Source organism: Mus caroli, chromosome 5, assembly GCF_900094665.2.
Source record: "Mus caroli chromosome 5, CAROLI_EIJ_v1.1, whole genome shotgun sequence".
NCBI classification, from domain to species: Eukaryota; Metazoa; Chordata; class Mammalia; order Rodentia; family Muridae; genus Mus; species Mus caroli.
The window spans coordinates 82221196-82242120 of record NC_034574.1 but is presented as its reverse complement, the minus strand read 5'-3'; the positions used below and the strand labels follow the sequence as shown (position 1 = coordinate 82242120).

The 20925-nt window shown below is 42.4% G+C and overlaps 1 protein-coding gene across 11 annotated transcripts in view; it reads right to left on the bottom strand.

The window, feature by feature from the left end:
* The window catches only part of Slc4a4 (solute carrier family 4 member 4), a 422068-nt gene that overhangs the window by 247932 nt on the left and 153211 nt on the right, over positions 1–20925 (bottom strand). For all 11 annotated transcript variants that reach the window (XM_029477155.1, XM_029477156.1, XM_029477161.1 and 8 more), the window contains one exon: positions 12798–12977. In XM_029477155.1, the coding sequence (XP_029333015.1) occupies positions 12798–12977 (180 nt within the window). The remainder of the gene's footprint in view (positions 1–12797; positions 12978–20925) is intronic.

The following is a 20925-nucleotide window of genomic DNA, read 5'->3' as shown; positions in this document are numbered from 1 at the left end:
GCTCACTGTCGTAAGAACATCATAGCACAGTACCTGGAATGCCTGCAATGAATATCCTAGATAATAATCTAGATCAGTGGTTCTCAATCTGGGGGGTCACAACCCCTTTCGGGGTCACATGTCAGATATCCTGCATATCAGATAGTTGCATTATAATTCATAACAGTAGCAAAATTACAGTTGTAAAGTAAAAAAATGAAAATAATCTTATGGTTGGGACCATCACAACATGCGGAACTGTAATTAACAGGTCGCAGTGGTCAGGAAGGACCACTGGCCTATATAATCTAACAAGGCATCTTGTGCTTTCTGATGCCAGAATGATGCTGGAGTTCACTGGGTCTACTGAGTCGCTCCAAACTCTTTACAGTATAACTTCTGACTTCATTTGATCAACAGGGACACACAGGAAGGCTAAGGATCTTCCTGGAGAAGGAAAAGATGAGTGACCAAAGTTACTCAAAATATTTCCAAAACATGCCAGAGAAGAAACAAGATCAAATTTCAAAATTTAATTTTTTAAAATTAAAAAACAAAAACACTATGAGTAAATGAACAAATAAAGATGGACAGACAGAGCTGGGCGTGGTGGCACACGCCTTTAGTCCCAGCACTCGGGAGGCAGAGGCAGGTGGATCTCTGAGTTCGAGGCCAGCCTGGTCTACAGAGTGAGTTCCAGGAAAGCCAGGGCTACACAGAGAAACCCTGTCTCGAAAAAACAAAACAAAACAAAACAAAAAAAAAAAGGAGAGACAGAAAAAAATAGATTGCCAGAAATATTATCAGTCTGTAAAAAATCCATGTATGCTATTTCACCTCATGTGTTTTATTTATTCTGCTTACAATTCATTTACTTTTGCTACCAAAAGAAGATGCAGGACTTCTAGGCTAAACTTGGAGGGTGTTACAAGGTAAAAGAAAGGCTTCTTCATACATACTGCTTAAGGTTAGTATTGGTCTACCTTAAGATACAAGTAAACCGCCGGTAGCAACAGTAGCAGTTGCATTGAGAGGCACACAACGCTCCCTCCCAAAATCTCATTCACTCAAGCACAGAACTGCCAAAAAAGCCTGAGTCAGTCTCTGTGGTGTGCAGGGTCTCCTAGTCTATGCTCTCAATCATAACATCTCTGGCCTATCTCTTAGCAATCTATAGAGTTGAGTCACCTACCTCCACGAACCTCAGATCCCTCAAGACCAAAGAGAGATTGTTGCTCTTATGATACCCATGAGAAAAATTAAGATCATGGACTTTTAGATATTGACATGGTACCCAGAGAATAGTTTGTATTCAATAAACATTATCATCAGCAGGGTATTAGCCATAAAGTACGAATCATTTCATACACAGAACTCACTCATCCTTTCTTATAATCCTTCTTTGTATATGGAGAGAGGGCACAAAGATAACCTATAAGTATACTTGGCATATAAAAACTGGCTCTTTGAATGTAAACAGTAAATTATTCTGGTTGACCATCAACGGTGACAAGATTAAGATTTTCTGGAAGTGACAAGTTTTTACTACTTAGGGAATAAATAATCCATCTAAAATGTTCATCCACAATATCCACTGCAAAATGTGAATGTTATCTCGGTCAGGAACCAATATACAGCTCCTAAGAATGTATTGCTTACTTCTTACTGGCCAGAATTGAGCCGTACAAGCTGCCGGAGGACGGCATTGTTCACATTTTTATTGTGAGCAAACTCGGGGTTCTGAAGATAAGAGAGAAGGTATAAAAATAATGGCTGCTAGGTAGACTGAAAACAGCCCCCGAAAATGAACTTCAGTGGTCAGGTTAGATACCCAAAGTAAACCCCACTGCACTATATCATCCTAAAAAGAAGGGGGTGCTATGATAGAAAACTCAGTTTCATCACCTGCTATGGGATGTGGTAGATGAAGAGGCAATCAAAACAGCCACCTCTTCTCCTTCCCTGTTCTAACTCTAAACACATTCCTCCCTCTCAGGGCTCTGCTCAGATGACAAGGAGACTAGCTATAAATCCCCCAATCTTTGTGCCTTCTTCTATGCTCTCTCCACACCACTGTAGCGATTACCACATTGTTTTAGATATCTGGTCATGCCATCATTCCCCATAAACCATCTAAGACACTGTAACGTCTGCAGCACCATAACCTGAGCTAGCATGGACAAAATGCTCTGTAAATGTTTCTATGACTTGCTCTAAGTGGGATAGACTGAGCTGAACAGAACTGTGCTGCATTGGGCTGAGAAGAAGGCTTAGGGATGCGCCTGTCTCTCATTTCTTCCCCTGTTATAATGGCTAACAGGGTGACTGACCCAGCACCATGGAGGACGATGACAAGCCCACGAGCTTGCAGTTCATACAAATAGATCATGTATCAATGACATCATGCATTAGCTTGGCTCTCTGGCCAAAAGAGAGACACAAACCACAGCTTAGCTTGCGTGAGGTTGCTGCCTCCTCTCAGGGGGACTGTGGAAAAAGGAGTAAAAGTTTTGTTTACCTAACAAAGAACTGAGAAAATATTTTTCCACTTAAGAAAAGGACAAATTAGTGAAAGTGACAAAAAATAAATAAATAAACCCTACCACATATTCTGAGAGTTGCTCAACGGCCCGAAAGCAAAACTGTAATTGTCAGTGTGCTGGCATTTGGCACAGGGTTCAGGATTTCAAGGAAGCAAGCCACTCTTTCATGAACGCTAAACAGAAATGTCACAAACAGCTTTTGATTATACTATGATTGTCACAGTCTATAGGAATGAACTAACATATGGTGTTTTTAAAATAAACTCCTTAACCACATCCAGTGGTTTCAATTAAAGAATGGTTCATTGCGTACAAAAATTCCCCTAGTACCAGCTGTCTTCCAAAAAAAGTCCCGTTGCCTCACTCTGAGTTTCCACTGTCATCCGGCAGTCTGCCAAGTGGTGTGGACGCAAGGGATAGCATCCTCCACAGAGTGGGAAATGTGAACACCTTGATCCTCAGAGGAAACCATGTAGACAGAGCATAAATTGAATTGTAGGGTTAAATTCAGTGACCTGATAGAAGACTACTGTTGAGTGTTTTGCTTTGCTTTGCTTTGCTTTGTTTTGTTTTGTTTTGTTTTGTTTTGTTTTGTTTTGTTTTGCTTTGTTTTGTTTTGTTTTGTTTTGTTTTAACCTGTGATAGGGATTAAACCCTCAAGCATACCAGGCAAGTTCCACCACTGAACTATGTCTCCAGGATGAAGACAAGGGAAGTTTTAAAGGAAATTTTTTAAAGTTAGGGGGTCTTTCTCATATGGTCTGCTGGTACTAACTAAAACAACAATTTTTAAGTTCTAAGAAAAGCATACATGCAAGGCAGGCCTCAGCTCATCCTAGCAGAAAGGTCTTATTGGTAACTTTAAAAGAAGTGCAAAGAAGTATTACAGCATGAAGATAAAAGAAGTTAGTATCAGATTCACTACAATCATTTCGTAATCATAGTAAAAATGAATGACTTCTAGAAATCTGCAACTAAGGCCATTTGAAACTGGCTTGAAGTGACTCTAACCAGGCCTGGCTAACCTACGGTGTCCTGGTTTCCAACAGTAGGTACTGAGCCCTGTGATTCCACCCATTTCTTCAGTTTGCTTATGGTATGTAGTGGCTTCACAGAAAGTAGTTAAGTACAACTGGATGAAGAATTGTCTTCAGATTTGACAGCTCTGTGTATGTTCTTGAGAGTGGCAAGCTTTCCCAAAGCACCAGCAGCAGAAGGCCATCAGGTACCACATGCTCAAAAATAAAACGCTCTATCACTGGCAAACAGTGGAAGAACACACGAATGCAGAGGTGTTTCAGGATCACTATCTTAATACTGAGCCATAAACTATTATTCCAGAACCAGCACACGCCTCACTCTGCAAGCCAGATGCATAGAGATAATTCTTCTTCTTTAATTTTGAGATTATAATATAATTACAATAATTACAACATTTCCCCCTTCTCTTTCTTCCCTCTAAACTCTCTCACATACCCCCCCCCAATCTTCCTCAAAATCAGGGCCTCTTTTTCACAATTGCTATTTCACGTATGTATGCAAAAGCTATTCAATCTCTATAATGTTACCTGTATGCATGTGTTCAGGGCTGATCTTTCAATACCAGACAGCCAGTTAGTATGCTCTTCCCTGGGGAAAACTCTCTCTCCTAAACGCAGCTTTCCAGTTTACCACGATCACTGACGTCACCCCTGTTCAGCTCACAGCTGGGTAGTCATGCTGGTGAGACTCTAGGGGTGTAGCTTCTAGTACTACTAGGAAGACAGAATCTCACAGCAAACTTCCTGCTCTTTTGGCTGTTCCAGTCTTTCTGCCCTCTCTTCCATAATGTTCCCTTAGCTTTAGGGAGTGTTTTATAAATGCATCCATTGAGACTACAAAGGCAACTCTTAAAATTCTCTATGTAAGAAACTCCACATATAGCCTTGGCGATGCATTCCTAATGTGCAACATTTACTGTAAGGAACCTCTTTCATGTATAATTCTCACTCTTCCCCATGGAATGTAAACACTAACTAAATAGCCTTCTCCACAGCCAGGCTTACCAATCAATTTAGCAAGACCTCTTCTTTAGAGAAATATGACATCAGCTAATATTTTGCATGCCTCATTGGCCTTCACATTCTCACATTTTAATTTTCCTCATATGGAAATATATATATATATATATATATATATATATATATATATATATATATATAGGCTAGCACCTTTATCCACTTTTTAAGCATGGAAATATTTTGTTTAAATGCAAATTAATCATTGGAAACAAAGTTGTGCATAATAAGACTTTTCCTGACATTTTCTCACTTCACCACTAGTGAACCCAGGTTCTTAGAGGCTTGCTGGTGGTCTCTATTTTAATCACATTTCAACTGGAAATAAAAACAGTATCTTATTTACCAAGACTATTGTTAATACTGACTAAATTGTGTGAAATCCTTACGTTCATGTTTTTATGTTTTTGAATTTAACTAATAAATAATATTTGCCCTGTTCTTTAATCTTCCATTCAAAGGATACACTATGACACAATATGTACATGATGTAGATGGTGGCTTTGAGGCTCTAACAATGCAGCTGGAGAGATGACACCCATCTGAAAAGGGTCTTGTCACTGTTAGGGCAAAACAGGGTCCATGTGAGAGTGCATATGATATATTTAGGTACTACCACATTTCAAAAAAAAAAAGAGGAAAACCATAAAGTGGGCATAAACTAACTTCAAGAGGCCTTGCTCAAACAAGGTGAGTCTACAGCTTTAATTAAACTATGCAAAAAAAAAAAAAATGAAAGCAGTGAGCCCTGATCTATAGTCAGTTTCCTCTTAAATATCTAGGAACCCTAATTTGGGGGCCTACTTTGAGAAATGAAGATGGTAAGAGTTTCTGTTCTTAATGGGAGAGACTAGATGGAATGAGTCCTTTGGGTATCTGACAGTCTCTTCTAAAGGGAGTCCTTCTATTTCAAAGAGGAACCTAATGGGAAAAAACACATTTGAATAAGAGACTGGTCAGAAACTCAGAGCAAGGAGAAAACACAAGAGAAACTGGAGAAGCAATAGACACACAAAAGGGAAGGGAAAGAAAGAACAGCAAAGAGTCAAAGATAAATAAGATTTTTGACTCTACATGTGACCAGGAATATGAAGACTTTGTGTTCACACCTCCATAAAGTATGAAGTAAGATTCCTGTCCATAAGAAAATTATTACAAGACCCTAGCATGTGCTTGCATCCCGACTGCTGCACAGAAGAATTCTAGAGAAGGTATAGAGTGTACCGGTGCCTCCCACCCCTCTGCATCCAGACTGAAGTACTGGAGAATTCTGGAGAATACATAGAGATGTACCTCAGCTACTTCTGCTTCTGCTGGTCAAACTCACAAAGCCTTGCATTTAAAGCCCTGGTGTCAAGCACCCGTGTCCTTCAGAAGTTACATCCTTCTGTGTGACAAGTTTCCTAAACAGAATACCATGCCAAGAAGATTCTGGTCAGCATCTGTCACTCTTCAACCGAGTCCTAGTCACATGCACTAAGTCCAGCTTCCTGCCTTTCAAACTTTAACCCCAAACCAGAGGACACATCCTGCCTTCTGCTTAGGTGGCAATGCCTGGATCAGTCATTTGTACCCTGTTTACCTCACTAAATAGATCTCATATCTTAAGCGCTTCTGGTTTTCCCCTTTTTCCACTGCAAATTACAAACTCCTTTTAGCCCTACCTACCCCAGTACCCAGAGTATACTAGAACCGTCTGTGGCCTCCTGAACTTATGAGTCACTAAAAATAGCAACAGCATCAGCTCTCCCACAACACGTAAACACACTATTCATAACATCCCATCTCGTGGCATAGTGGAATAACTATTGGAATAGAATAGCCAATGGTAACAAAAAGAAAAGAACTGCCACTTGGAGGGCACCTCAAGGTGACTGGGAGAGCCACATTTCAGAAAATCTAGGCTGCCTAAAATACTCAGGAAGGCAGAGAACAGTGACATCTTCCATCTACGAGAGTCGGTGGAATAAACAATTATTTGAACCACACAAAGCATTGTCTTGTTGAACGCTCAGTATCATATGTAAAATCTTCATCCTTTCAGGACCACACTGCCTCAAATTCCTAAACATTTTAATGTCACTGAGAAACAGGAAGTGAGAGCCTTCTTTTCATGAAAAAGAGTGAGCCCATTTGTTTGCAGGTTATAGAACAACCTGACTATTGACTAAATTTGAGGAGAGCCTGGGAAACAGGCACTACCTTCTGGCAGTCTTCCATAGGTCCAGACAGTAGCTGCCTACTCCACCCCTAGAAACACTCAGGCCCTTGGCTATTTCCCCTGCCAGCCAACATTCAGACTGACACCCACTGGCAAGTTCAAAGGAGCAGGAGGCAGGTACAGAGTTGATGGTAAAAATGAAGGAATAATGAAAACTTGCAGCAGGAAGGAAGGGCTGACAAGGCTTAGGGAGCAGTAATTGCTGACTACAGAGAATTTCTCTCCACCAAGTCCAGCCTGAAGCTTTCATCACTATCTTCCTGCAGATGAGGGGAAATAAGATTGCAGGCAGTCTACAGAATGCCTTCAAGCATTTATTGATAGGTCAGCAGATGGTTCTTCCAGTAAAGCTGCCTGCTGCCAAGCCTGAGGACCTGAGTTCGAGCCTTGGGAGCCACACCATAGGAGAGAAATGACTCGCAAAAGTTGTCATCTGGCATCCATACCATATTGTGCCACAACTGAAATAGTCTGAACACCCATGCAAGTTAGTGCATGTGTACGCACACACACACACAAACACACATATAGACACACACGCACACACCATTATCCAATGCAGAGGTCATGTTCAATTCTACCATAATTCCCCACAACTGAAGAAAGCAGAGCTCAGGCCGAACCCAGTTCTGAACTTACTCTGATGATATGGGGCAGGTTTCTGCCTCAAGTCACCTGGATGGAATACTTGCCCATAAATGTTCTAGGTAGGCGGTCCTTCCAGAAAACTCTACCATAAGGCCTTCTTCTGAAAACAGAAAGTCTACCTTTTTGACTATTTTTCAATATGAAAAGCTCTTGTTCTCAGACCTAAAGTAAAATTTTTTTTCCTGCTTCTAGAAAGTGAAAAAGAGGATGCCCAAGGCAGCCTGATTCTTGTGTCTGTACACCTCTGGCACGAGTGGAGCTACTTACTTCCCCTCACACATCTGACAGACCTATCCTACAGATCAGATCGTTTGTGGGGTATAGCAATGGCATGCAGCAAATGAAAGAAATTTTACTCTATGATATCAAAATTAAGGAGCATGCCTAAAACAAAGAAAGAGAGAAAAAAGGAGAGAGAGAGAGAGAGAGATTAGAAAAGAAAAAAAGAAATGTATCACACAAAAAAGGGGGCTGGAAAAGGACACAAGAGTGTGCTGGGAACAGGGAAGTCAAGTGGCCAAAACCAAAAATTTTTGGCTCTGGTGAAAGGCTACTCTGTTCATTTACCCGGATGCCCCAAACAAAAGCAACTGCCCGTTTCTCTGTTTCAGTTTCCTGAATCTAGCTGGATCACCGACTGGCATCCATTGTCCCTGGCTCACAGAACAATGTCCACTAGCATAAATCCATCCGTTCTGGTGCACTTCCAAAGAGTTAGAAAAGAACGCAAAACTGTCCGTCCACACCCACTGACTGAGCACTGTACAGCCATCCTAGACAGACCTGCACAGAGGAGGCAGCCAGTACCTCTGTACTGACACAGACTCTCTCGGGTCCAGAGACACACTGCACACACAGCATGTCGATACACTGAGCTTGATGCTCGGTCTGTACCTGTGTCTCCTAACATCTGGAAGCACTTGGTAGACTCTGTAGCCACAAGCTAGCTCTTAGAGACCTTCCAGGACACTAACAAAATGTGAAGTGCAGAGACCAAAAGCCATTTACTGCGGGAAGCTGAGCTGTGTTTCTAGATCCCAGCAAGCAGGACCATCAGTCCCTTGCATTTGGGGCACGCCTTGGAGGATGGCAGCTGCTAACTTAGGGGGGGAAAAGTGCACGGTGGAGGAGGTAAGAGGGTTATTTTTAAGAAAGAGCACAATCTAAGTTTTCTCTCCACACCCACTCCACGCCACCTCCTCATCCCTTGTCTCTCCTCCCTCCTGTTCTTCCACACCACTCCTGTCTCTTCCCAGCCTCCCTCTCCCCCATTGCTCAGCGTGCCACAATTACACACAGGTTTCTTTCCCTGTATCCCTAGCTGGGACACCAGTTCTGACACCACACTGGGAACAGGAGCCATGTAGAGCCTTGGGGCTGATGAACTTAGGGGTGGATCTGAAGCCTCTGTGATCCTCACAGATATAAACAGGTAAGGATCAAATGCATACCAACCTTTTAGACGTTCTATCTTGATGCCAGAAGTGATGAAAATGAAAAAAATCATCCGAACCTGTCAACTATGTCATGTTCCCGACATGCCTAAATACTGGAAAACCTATGGAGGAGTCTCCTTAGAACTGTTTGGAAGATGCACCATTTGGGGATTCTTCACAGTGACTTCTAAGCAGAGCTCTCTGATGTCTGTGTGCAATGGTAGCCGTCTTTTAAGTATACATGATGAAGTATGTGCCCTATAGATCAATTTCTTCCGTCACCTACAGCCAACAGGCAATAGTACAACAGGCAATTTGGGAGTTGCCTACCCTAAAACAAGACAACCTTTTAGCAACAGCTGAAATAATTAGGCATTTTCCAAAGTGGAACACTTAAAAGTCAGCATGAGATTTTACATGTGAGTGGAGGGAGGCAAGCCAGAGAGAGCCAGCAGGCCAGGATAGAAAATCAGCTGGATCCTCACTTAGAATGTGGTGGAGACTTAGAACTATGAAAGAAGGCTTAAGTTTTCCCTCCTTAGTAATTGAAACTTCCCTCCTTGGTCATCTAAACATTCTTCAGTGAATGTGTATTAAACATCCTTTGGATCTGGCATAGCTCTGGAGAGTTACAGTAAATAAACAAGACATACTTCACCCTTGCTTGCAATCATGGAACTTAAGATCTAATGTTCACACAACCCAAAACTGTAGGTGAAAAAGAGAAAACTTGTTAGTTGAAAGATGTATTATCATGAAGGAAACCAAGAAGAGCAGAGGGACCTCAACACCAAAGAAGCAGCATGAGAGGAGGGAAAAAAGGCTTCTCTGAAAAGGCAGCATTTAAGGATGGAAGATGAAGAAAGTCAAAAAAAAATCCCATGGAGGTAAGAACAAGATGGCCATTCCAGGAAGCTAGGATTGCATGTGCAAAGGCTCTGGAGTAAGAAATAGCTTGGGAGCAAAGGTCACTGACATCAGCATGACTGAAACAAAGTGAGTGACGAGAGAATGCTATAATGTAGGACTGCGCGATGTCTCATGAGGACGGGATGCTGTGTGCCGAATGCACAGCACAGACACTGCTTCAAGGTCAATGAGAAACCATCAGCACCAGAGTGGTATGGCCTGACTAGTGCTTCACCACAACCAACACTGTCTCTGAGTGGAGAAAGACATCAAAGCAAAGCAAGACATGACAACGCCCTGGGCCAAACCAGAGCAGCCAGGCTGAGAAGTGGACAGTCAGACAGTTCAGACAGATAGACGGAGAGCCAACTGAAGGCACTGCGGACTGGCCTGTGTGCAGGCAAAAGTGTGGTGTGGCTCAGAGATGCCTCTCAAGTTACTATCAACCTGTGAGTTGCTTGGCTTCTCTTCCTCAAAAAGAATACAACTGCTGCATAAATCCCAGTCAGTACATGTAGGCATCTCTCGCCTTCAGGACACAAACGGTGTATAGATGTAAGGAACTCAGAAGGCCCACATTCAAGACATAGACACTCTCGAGAGACAACAATGGACCATGAGTTGGGGATTTCATAGATGCGTTTTCTCATAAAAATGCCTGCATGTTGGTGCCTGCCTTTCTGTATTTGGATGCACCTGGGCAGACTTTTAAGAACTACAGCAGCTAAGGCAATTCCTGCCTCCAAACTGAGCAGCAGGAAAACTCATAGCAATTTCTAAGACAACCTTCTCATCGAATTGGATGACTACAGCCAAAACTCCCATGACCACCAGGAGGAAAAGAAATTAAAAAGTCCTTCCACTAGGGCTTGTCTGACATACACAAGGTCCTCTTCAATCCTCAATCCACAGTATCACATAAAACAGGGCAGGCCTATAATCCCAGCTCCTCACAGGTAAAGACAAGAGAATTTACAGTCCAGGGTCCTCTTTGGCTAAACAGTAAGCAAGTTCAAAACCAACCTGGGCTGCATGAGAAGCTACAATCACTGAACAATTGTTCCATAGCATGTCTATATTTCCAAGACCTCGCTGAAGACACAAAGCAGTATACCAAGGAGGAGACCTCTGAGGCCCCATCCCTAGAACAGATTATATTGTTTATTTTGCATGCTATATTCAAACTGATCCCCAAATGCCCCAGAGAGCAGCAGCATTACACACACACACACACACACAACTAGGTCTGAGCTGCCCTTTCCTAATTACCTGGGTGTCACTACACCATTTGCATTGCCTTTCCAAAAATAAAAAGTTGTGACATCATTATCACCTCTAAATTGCTTGGCACTTTTATTTAGGTGAACCCCTCTCTCTTTCCATCTCCCTCTCTCTCCCCCTACCCCTCCTCCTCTCCCTCTCTTCCCCTTACCCCTCCTTCTCCATCTCTATAGACAGTGAAGACAAATCTTATATTGCTTAAAGAATGAGAGATAGCTTCAAAACAGGAAGAAAAGAGAAGGGGAAGGGAGGGAGAGGTTAAGAGGTAGAGGAGAGAGAAGAGCAAAGGAATGGAGGAGAGGGGAAGGGAGGGCCTGAGAATGGGAGAAGAGGGGATGGACCTCTCACAGATGCTCAGCAGAGGCCCTTTTGATGCTGGCTGGTACCATGCCAAAATAGACAGTAAATAGCTAGAAACTATAGTAATCTATTTGGAATGGGATATTATCTCTTTTTTTCTTCAAGCTGCAAGTCATAACCCTTTTTATATGCCTTTCAAAGAGCTGGCTTAGAATGGATACTATTATTTTGGATGCTATATCATGGCGAATTCTTTTAGAAAAAGTTTCCCTAGCATTCCAATGAAAGCAACATAGCTTTAGTTACCTGTCCTCCACCTCCTCCATCTCACACACAACTCTACTCCCTCTTATGTTCAGAAGCCCATTTCCAATATTCCCCAATCCAGTGGCCCATCTGGGCCACTCCTCTTGGAGCACGGCTTATCCAGCTTCCTAAGACACCTGCTTCATCCCAGCGCTGAGAGGAGAAAACACTCACGTCACGGTGCTTCACGCCCTCTTTAATTTAGTGCTGTGAATTCATGTTTCAACAGCCCCCTGAGTTCTTCGTTCTAATTTGGCCCGTCATCACCTGCCGTGACTGAACTTGATGTTTATCTGTGCCACCCATCATGCATTTTATGGCAGGGTCTGGGCTTCCGCAAGAGATGGAGAGTGTACAGCTTTCTGCCAACACGAAAGCTGTCACTAAGTCCTCTTCCTGAATCTTCCACAACCAGCATGGGTCTCGCTCATACAGATTCATTCCAGCCGTAAGGGTCTCCATATATCAGAGCCCCCCACCCCCACTCAACACACACAGAACAGCATAAACCAATACCCAAGCCCACAGTCTACTTGCAACTTGAGTTCCAGAGTGCCCTCTGACCCCCTCCCATCCATCTTAACATTTTATATGTATGTCTATGGTGAATCTACTATGGCCAGCCTTTCGAGAGCTGTGTCACTCAGCACTCCTCTCTGCCCTGTGCAAAGCTTCTCTAATGTTCCATTTTAAATCACTGACCTGACCCACAATCCAGTTAAATGTCACCAATGACCGTGATTTAGAAGATAGACATGCATATGCATGCGTACACTCTCATCTTAGCCTATTGTCTCAGTAGAACCTATTTTTAAGCGGAATCAATCCAATGAGCCTCTGACTGTTGATGAGTGCAGTGAAGTAACATATTGTCTGTGAAGCTGAGCCCTAGCTCACTTTGCAGGATGAAGACTTGCCATCTGTGCCCGTACTTGCTCTTATCTTTTCCCCACCAACACAGAATCTTCCACATGCACTCTTAGTCCAACCTGTCATCACAGGAAAAGCATATGTGTGGACATGACCCATTAGACAGACCGCCCCAGGGTCCCTGACTCCCTCTACATTGGCAGAGGAGCCGAAAGGTAGAGAGCGGTGCTGAGCCAAGAGTACTCACTGAGGGGTTTGAGGATACTGCTGCTGGATTCATCCGCATTCTCCACATCCGATTTGTCCGAGTAGTTCTCAGAGATTCTTTCCTTTTCCTTCTTTTCCTTGTGCCCGGCCTTCCTCTTGTGGCGTCTCCTTCTCCGGTAGCTCTTGGGCACATGGACCCCAATGTAGATCGTGTGGTGGCCTAAGGATGGTAGACAAGTCAACGGTCATTTCAACCCATGATATTTCTACACTTAAATTACACAGGAGCCACAGGCCAGAGAAGTCTGTGAGTGTGGCATTATCACTCTGTATTTGACCGACTGAAAGAACTGAGTTTGTGTTGTTAAAAAAAAAAACTGAGCCTATTTTCAAATTTCACTCTGCTATGGTACAATTCCATCCACTGGCTGGTACTTGGTTCTGTGAGGGTGTACTCAAATTCTGTCCCCACAGGATAAAGTTTAGATCTTAGGTTTATGAAAATCAAAGAGTTAGCAAACTGGAAATCAAGAATTCTTAATTCTGGTTACAGATCTGTCATCCACTATCTATATAGCCTTCATTATATTTCTCTTGTTTGTTCTTGTCTACTGAGACAGGGACCCATGTAGCCTTGACTGACCTTAACTTGATATAGAGCAGAGGTTAACCTTGAGCTTCTGATCCCTACTGCCTCCATCTCCAGAGCTCTGGGGTTCCAGGCAAGCATCACTGTACTCAGTTTATTCTCTGCTTGAACCCAGGGCTTCACATATGCCAGGCAAACACCCTACCCAGTGAGCTCCATTGCCTGCCCCTTACCTCTCAGAGCCTTGGCCTCGTCCTTCAATACAGCAAGGGGCTTAAGTTGGGTAACCCCTAGAGGCCTGTTCTGCTCTAGTTTTTCGAGATCTGTGATTCTATTGACTAGAGAAAGGGGGAAGCTGCTGAGTTGCAAAAATAAAGATCAAAAGTTCAAAAAGTCATTCTGCCAGTGATAAGGTTTTATACTATAACTTTTTTTTAATCCAATCAGCAGAACAGAGACTTGGAACTGGGGCAAACTGGGAAAAATAAGACTTTCTCAGGGAGAAGATTTTTAGAAGTCCACAAATGTTCGCACCGGGAAGCGCTAAAGCAATGTCAGCTCCAGGGCCACCCTCAAGTCTCTTCTCGTTTCCAGAAGTTTCCAAAGCCAGGTTGTTGCAATGATAAAAATAAGTCCCAGCCCAGCAAAAGCTGCCTTCAGAGAAGGGTGCAGGGAAAAAAAAAAAGAAAACAGATCTGACTGCTTCCAGGCCTTCTTGGGGAAGGCACCTCAAAAACTGACAAAGATGTCATTTTACAAAATCTGATCAGATGGACGAGAATCCCAAGTTCCAAGTCTTTTTGCTGTTGTTTTGTTTTAACTGAAAAACCTTCACTTTCTCTTTACCTACAGCATAACTTCTGAATGTGGGAATCATCATTTCAGAAGAAATTTGCACGTTCTTTTATTGCAAATTAGATTAGGTTATCTCCCCTAAGTGTTTCATTTCCCATTTCTAGAATTATCCTTCGATGGTACTTTACAGTTCCCGAGATAATATCTCAGACCGCCATGTACCTCAGCCTCCTGAGTGTCAGTTGTCATGAACTACGTTCCACGGAAGCCACCAGGCATCCCCCAAAACACCATAATTCACAAGATTTTCCTTAAACTGACAGTATAAATGAATCGTATAATACTTCCAGAAAAAGACTCCAACTACGGAAGAATGAACTCTCTGGGGTAGTGTATCATGGGAAACTGAAATTTGGAAGGAAGTTGGAACCCTCCACACGAAGCGGGACCCCACCCCCAGCACGTAAAAACACCAACTTGTGACTACAAAGCATAGTGAACAATGTCCCCCACAGGACATGTGGCAATGAGAAATGTATCATGTGTTACCATTTTCGAGCAAATTGTTCTCATAGGAAAGCTATATTATACTAGGAAGTAGGAAATGTCTCAGAAACAATGCGAACTAAGAAACGGTGTCAATTGCTTCCTGTGCCTCCCTTACTAAGGGAGGCTGGGCAGCTTTATCTCATCTCAGCAGTACCAGTCAGTAGAGCCTTACAGAATCATATCACACACACACACACACACACATGCACATGTGCGCACACACATACTCGCACACACACACATAGAATGGGGGGGAGTTCAAAATTCTAAAATGTCACAGCAAATGTTTTCTGCACAACATTAAATAACAGTCAGGGGGAATGGTAATTAATGTATATTAATGCTGATGTGGTGCAATGAGATGTACTGTGTAAACACAAGTCTATGTGGTACATTTGACCAAGTCATTTAAAAGAGACTATGTGAGCTGACAGGATTTAAAGTTTTACGTGTGTGTGTGTGTGTGTGTGTGTGTGTGTGTGTGTGTGTATTGTTATACGTATATTGCTATGTATAGTGTTGTATGTAAAGTATTATTTTTAAACTAATGAAAAGGCTACAGTGATTCAGATGGCGGTGAGTCTTCATGCTTCACAGTGAGATGTGCCTTCCTTTGAGAACCTAGTTGAATGGTCATAACTACAAATATTGTGCCATTCTGCTCATTTTGGTAACCGTAGCACTGCAGCGCTGTCCCTGGGGCACAGCCAGCTTCCCTGCATCCCACCAGCTCCTCCTCCCACTCTTCCCTGCTCCACTCAGAGGTGAGGAAGCCTTCAGATTTGATGCTGCAGGTCAGAGTCCTGTAGCATCCTTCTGAGTGAGAAGGTATGGAGGCTCCTTTAGTGATGCTCCACACTTCGGGCATTTTTATCAACTTATTGAGGTATAACCAGCAAACTGTAAAATTCACTCCTCAAAATTGTATAATCCAGGATTTTATGTAGAGTTGCACAACCATCACCATCGCCCAATGTTAGAACCTTTGTACCAATCCACAGATCTCTCTCTCTCTCTCTCTCTCTCTCTCTCTCTCTCTCTCTCTCTCTCTCTCTGTTCCCTTTGCCACCCCACACACCTACTCTTAGGTATTTTATATATTCATAGTGATGACATCTATAAAGCCATGAGCCTCTAGTGCTCAGCACTGTAGGTATTCTTACAATATGGTAAAATAGAATATTCCCAATGATGAAGATGTTTGCCAAGAAATGTCCAAGGAACAAGTCCCTAAGCACAGCATCCCCTTCCTCCTCTTCCTCTTCCTCCTCCTCCTCCCCCTCCTCCCCTTCTCTTTCTCTTCTTCCTCTTCCTCCTCTTCCTCCTGCATCTTACTGGCACATAAATCTTCCCCTTTGGCCTTGGGTTTACATAAAGGAAATGAAATAAAGTAAATCTGGGTGCTGTGGACCACAGGGGACTAATTACTTTACATACTTATACTCTGTCTCTCCTTCCTTCTCCACATTGCCTGTGAAGGGAGGCAAACAGGACCTGGCTTAGATGGGTGTGCTTTCTTTTTTTTTTTTTTTTTTTTTTTTTTTTTTTTTTTTTTTTTTTTTTTTTGGTTTTTTTTTTTTTTTTGGTTTTTTGAGACAGGGTTTCTCTGTATACCCCTGGCTGTCCTGGAACTCACTTTGTAGACCAGGTTGGCCTCGAACTCAGAAATCCGCCTGCCTCTGCCTCCCGAGTGCTGGGATTAAAGGCGTGAGCTGGGTGTGCTTTCTTACAAGGATGACCAAATATGTAATTAGCCATATGGCCAAGTAACCAAAACAATAAAGTAACATGAGCTGAGATGGAAGTGTTCTCACAGACCCAACAAAACTGTCATCCTGATCAACAGAAATGGCATTACTGCTGGGAAGAGTCTATTGTTGGTAAGAATATCACAGGTGGATCTCACTGTTTACATTCATTAAAATATATTTATCTGATTCAGAGATATGTCAAGAAGATTAATGTGAGCTCTCAGCAGAGCTACAACTGTTGAGCATCCAGCTACTATTCTGTGTAAAAAGAAAAAGAAGGAACAGGCAAGCTTTCCAACTCCACAAGAGTTTACAAAACTGTAAGATGCTCAAAAAATGGGGATCGTTACTAATTTATTATAAGAAAAATGTTAGGTTCAAAAAACCTCCTCTGCTGTCGATTTCATGAAAATTCCTTCTAAGAAGGCTGGCAAAATAAAGAATAAGACTTATTTAAATTTAATTTAACTTTTTAAATTTTAATTTAAAGCTTTAATTCAGAAGGAAGATATAACTGTTGAATACATTAAGAGCAAGCTTACATTTATGCCAGTTCAACCATAAAACCAAAGCGCTGGAGCCCACATTTGACAGTGTTCATTTAGGTATGTAGTCATAGGGCATCACGCCTTCAATCTGGCAGGAACTTCAGCATCATGTGTTCAAATAAATACCCTACATGCCTGTCTCTGACAGATGGTGGGAGTTCCCAACGCATTCCAAGTGTCTCGGGAATACTTCACAATCCACACTACAGCCAGGACTTCTGGGAAGACAACTCAGCTCTGCTGGCTATCTCTGAATGTCAGAATCATCACTACTGAGTCTTGTTTCTCCCTGTCTTCACCTGTTCCACCCTAGTCGCAAACAGGATGCTCTGTGAAGCAGCAACTCGAAGGTCTTCCCAATTCCTGAGAAATGGCTAACCCAACTGGAAACTTTTGATCATCGCTGTAATGTTTTTAGGGCAAACAGTCAACCCTTCTTACACTTAGCCACTCTGTAGCCCTTTAAGTAAAGATGGCTTTCGCAGACACTACTTCCTCAGGATGATTCAGAAGTTGGAAGAATCAAACGATAACTCAAGCCAGAAAATAAAAATTCACCAGCCAAGTGAAACCGTCTATGAATGGCTTGACGGTTAACAACCTATGTAGGCAGGATAGAGCTATTAGCTCCTGCCTGAGAAGCATCACACTGTATATGTACAGATGCAGCAACCATGCACCATGAGCTTCTAAGCATGTTCGTTGCTGCTGTGCACTTCTCTGCCACACGTGATCCTGCGATAATTTCAGATCCATGTGAAGAAACCAAAGTTTGGGAAGTCAAGGATGGTGAAACCAAAGACAAATGTCTTGTTCAGAGCATTCCACAGGAGACATATTGCTCAGGTATCGACATGAGCGTGAGCTGAGTACCAGCTTTGAGCGAATTTTTTAAAAATACACACTAATAATGTGAAGATGGATAGCTGGGTAAGACATGGCTACATATGCCTATAGCCACCGACTCAGGGGTGATAGGGCTGGAAAAAGGATTACAGTGACTGTTGGCCAGCCAAGTTAGCTAAAAATTGGCAAGGTTCAGTGAGAGGCCGTGTCTTAAAGAATACATAGGAGCACAGCAAACATCTTCCTTTGGACACGAGTGTGTGTGTGCATGAACACACACACACACACAAGTAAAACACACACTTATCCTATAAATCACTAAGTTTCCTTCCTTGTGTTGATGGTAGAAAGGGAAGAACCAACTATGAGACCATCCCATGTGAATGCAGCACTTCCTAGCATGTATTTGATACACTACCCTCCCCCTCCCATTTCACAAATGTTTGAGATGGGGGGGGGGGACTGTTGTTGTTTTTTGTTGTTGTTGTTTTTGTTTTTTGGTTTTGTTTGGTTTTTTTTTTTTCTACTTCATCCTGAGCTGTTTTGGAAGAAAGCAGTATATACTGTTTTTTTTTTTTTTTATCTTGAGGTTTCAGCACTGTGAGCCAGTTCATAGATAGCCAAAGGACAGATAAAATCTTCCCCAGAAATGTACCTTTTCCTACCTGCAGTCATCCCTCCAGCCTCCCACACATATCTCTAATTAAAGACCGAGGTATGCTCCGCTCCGGCTGCGGTTCCTATTCTCCATTGTTGATATTTCGACCATCAAGCAAATTTCCGTTCTCTCCAATTTAAAGCAAAGACTCTGCAACCCAAACCCTCCCTGCCCTCCCCTCAGACCTGACAAGCTACGCTCCCAGAGTGCAGGCCCTGATCGTACATAACCTGCTCTAGGTCGGGATGCTTACGACAAATTGGTAGCTGTCACCAAAAGGAAGAGAAGGAAGCAAAATGGAGATTTACTGTTTTTTAAATCTTTAAAGAAATCTGAGGAGAGAAGACCAAGACCCTGCATGGGTGTTCGATTACAAAAAATGAAGCAAGGTCTTTACAAGCAAACAAAAAGCCTCAGTTGGCATTATTTTTATAAGAGAGTGTAGCGTCATGATATCAAGTACAGGTACTGGGGGGGGGGGAAATGTGGTGCTTTATATATTAAGAAGCAGACCAGCCTTTAGACTCCAAAATATTTCATAAATTAATACAAATAAATTGTTAGTTTTGCCTACACAATTCCAAAAGAATGTCCATAGTCAGCTCTAAGAAGATGTAGCAACATTGATAATTTACTGGGGTATAAATACCGGCTCATGAAGAGAAAAATCATTTTCCAAAGCCAGATATAGTTTTGCAGTTACCAGGGGATAAACTAGCCCTTTATGTTTGAAAGAGGATCTAGACTTCAAACACATGATTTCTTGGGACAAGGGTGATTTCTATTTTTATATTTTGGAAAGGAGTGATTTTTTTTACATGGAAAAATAATGCAGATCTTTATTATCAGATAATTATATGTCACATATACAAATTATTTATAGATAACTTCAAAGTACTGGTGAGTAATTTATTTTAATATTAACACTACCAATTACACTTAGAATCAAGCATACAAGCAAATACATAGAAAATAAGTTTGGTTTTTTGCTTTAAGAGGGGATGGGCCTGGGGAGATCTCTCAGTAGATTAAAAACACTTGTTGTCAAAGCTTGAGGACCAAAGTTCAAGTCCCAAGAACCAAGGTAAAAGCCAGACAAATAAGGTGCACGTCTATAATCCCAGCACTGTGAGGAGTTAGGAGACTGAGCCAAGAGAAGCCCCCCAGAAGCTCACAGGCCACATAGCTGGCCTAAATGACAGAAACAGAAGAGACCTTGCCTCAGTCAAAGCACAAGGCACCACTACACACAATATGCTCATGGGCACACACACTCATACGGAAAAAGGGAGAAATATCTTTCTTGTCCTGAACTTCCTGGGATTCCCAGGGATCTTAAGCCCATCTGAGTCCCCCTAACAGGGCTAGCAAGAAATCTCAACTTGTCATTATTGCAATCATTGAGGACAACATTTTCAATATTCAATGATCATCATAGTGAGGAGTGATTAGTGATGTGATGTGATGATGATGATGATGATGACGACGACAATCTGTGCACAAGAACAAATAGCTATAAACAAAAATTTAAAAGAAGCAAGCTAAATGTCTCTCAGCAGGGTGTCAATCCCTTAATTCAGAGAAACTGTGCATCTTCCTCTGACTGTCCATGTTAGCAAACAGTTGCAAGTATCCATAGATAGACAATAACATCTAGTTTCCATGATAATATCCATCATTAACAGCTGACAATAGAGGTAAAACTGAATTAGTAAATATTCTTACGAGCAACTCTTACATTTTCAGTAGGCATAAATCATTTTTAAACATCTATGCTAAAAAAAAAAAAAAAGGCAAGGATTCCCTTTTAAAGGTACATTAGGAGCCTTATCCTAATGAACCATGGAAATCGAGTTCAGCTCACCCTACATAAACTACAGTTCCTCGGGTGCCTCCAGTCAGGGAGGAGTCTCCAAAGTAGATTTAGTGCTGATCTAGCATACTATTTTCTATCCTTATCCACACATTAAAAGCACCAATGCATTTTAGAAATCTAGACATAATTTTCATGAGCAGACTTAATGAACAACTGTCTCCCACTCTATCTTGTACACAAAGATGCTCTAGAAGTGTGGATGGCATTCTCCTTCTCTCCAAAGGGAAAAAGAAGCAAAGCTATATTTTGCCTTATCCCACCCACCTGGAGCCCTGATAATAGCATGTGAACTCCCTTCGTTCTCAAGAGCGTTCACTCTGAGCAGGGCAGAAGAGGCAACTTAGACCTAGTTCTGACCTGCCCCTTTACTGTCCCTTTAAAGCCCCTGAACAGAATGTAGTGGGTCAACAGAGGCAACACCTTCCATAACTCTATCCTCCCTCACCCTGCCCAGAAGCAAGGGCCTGGCAACCTTCATCCAGCTCTGGGCACAGCTTCCCCAGTGTTCACACAAGCGAATGCCAATGCCCAGGAGCCAGGTCTGCCAGGCCTTTCA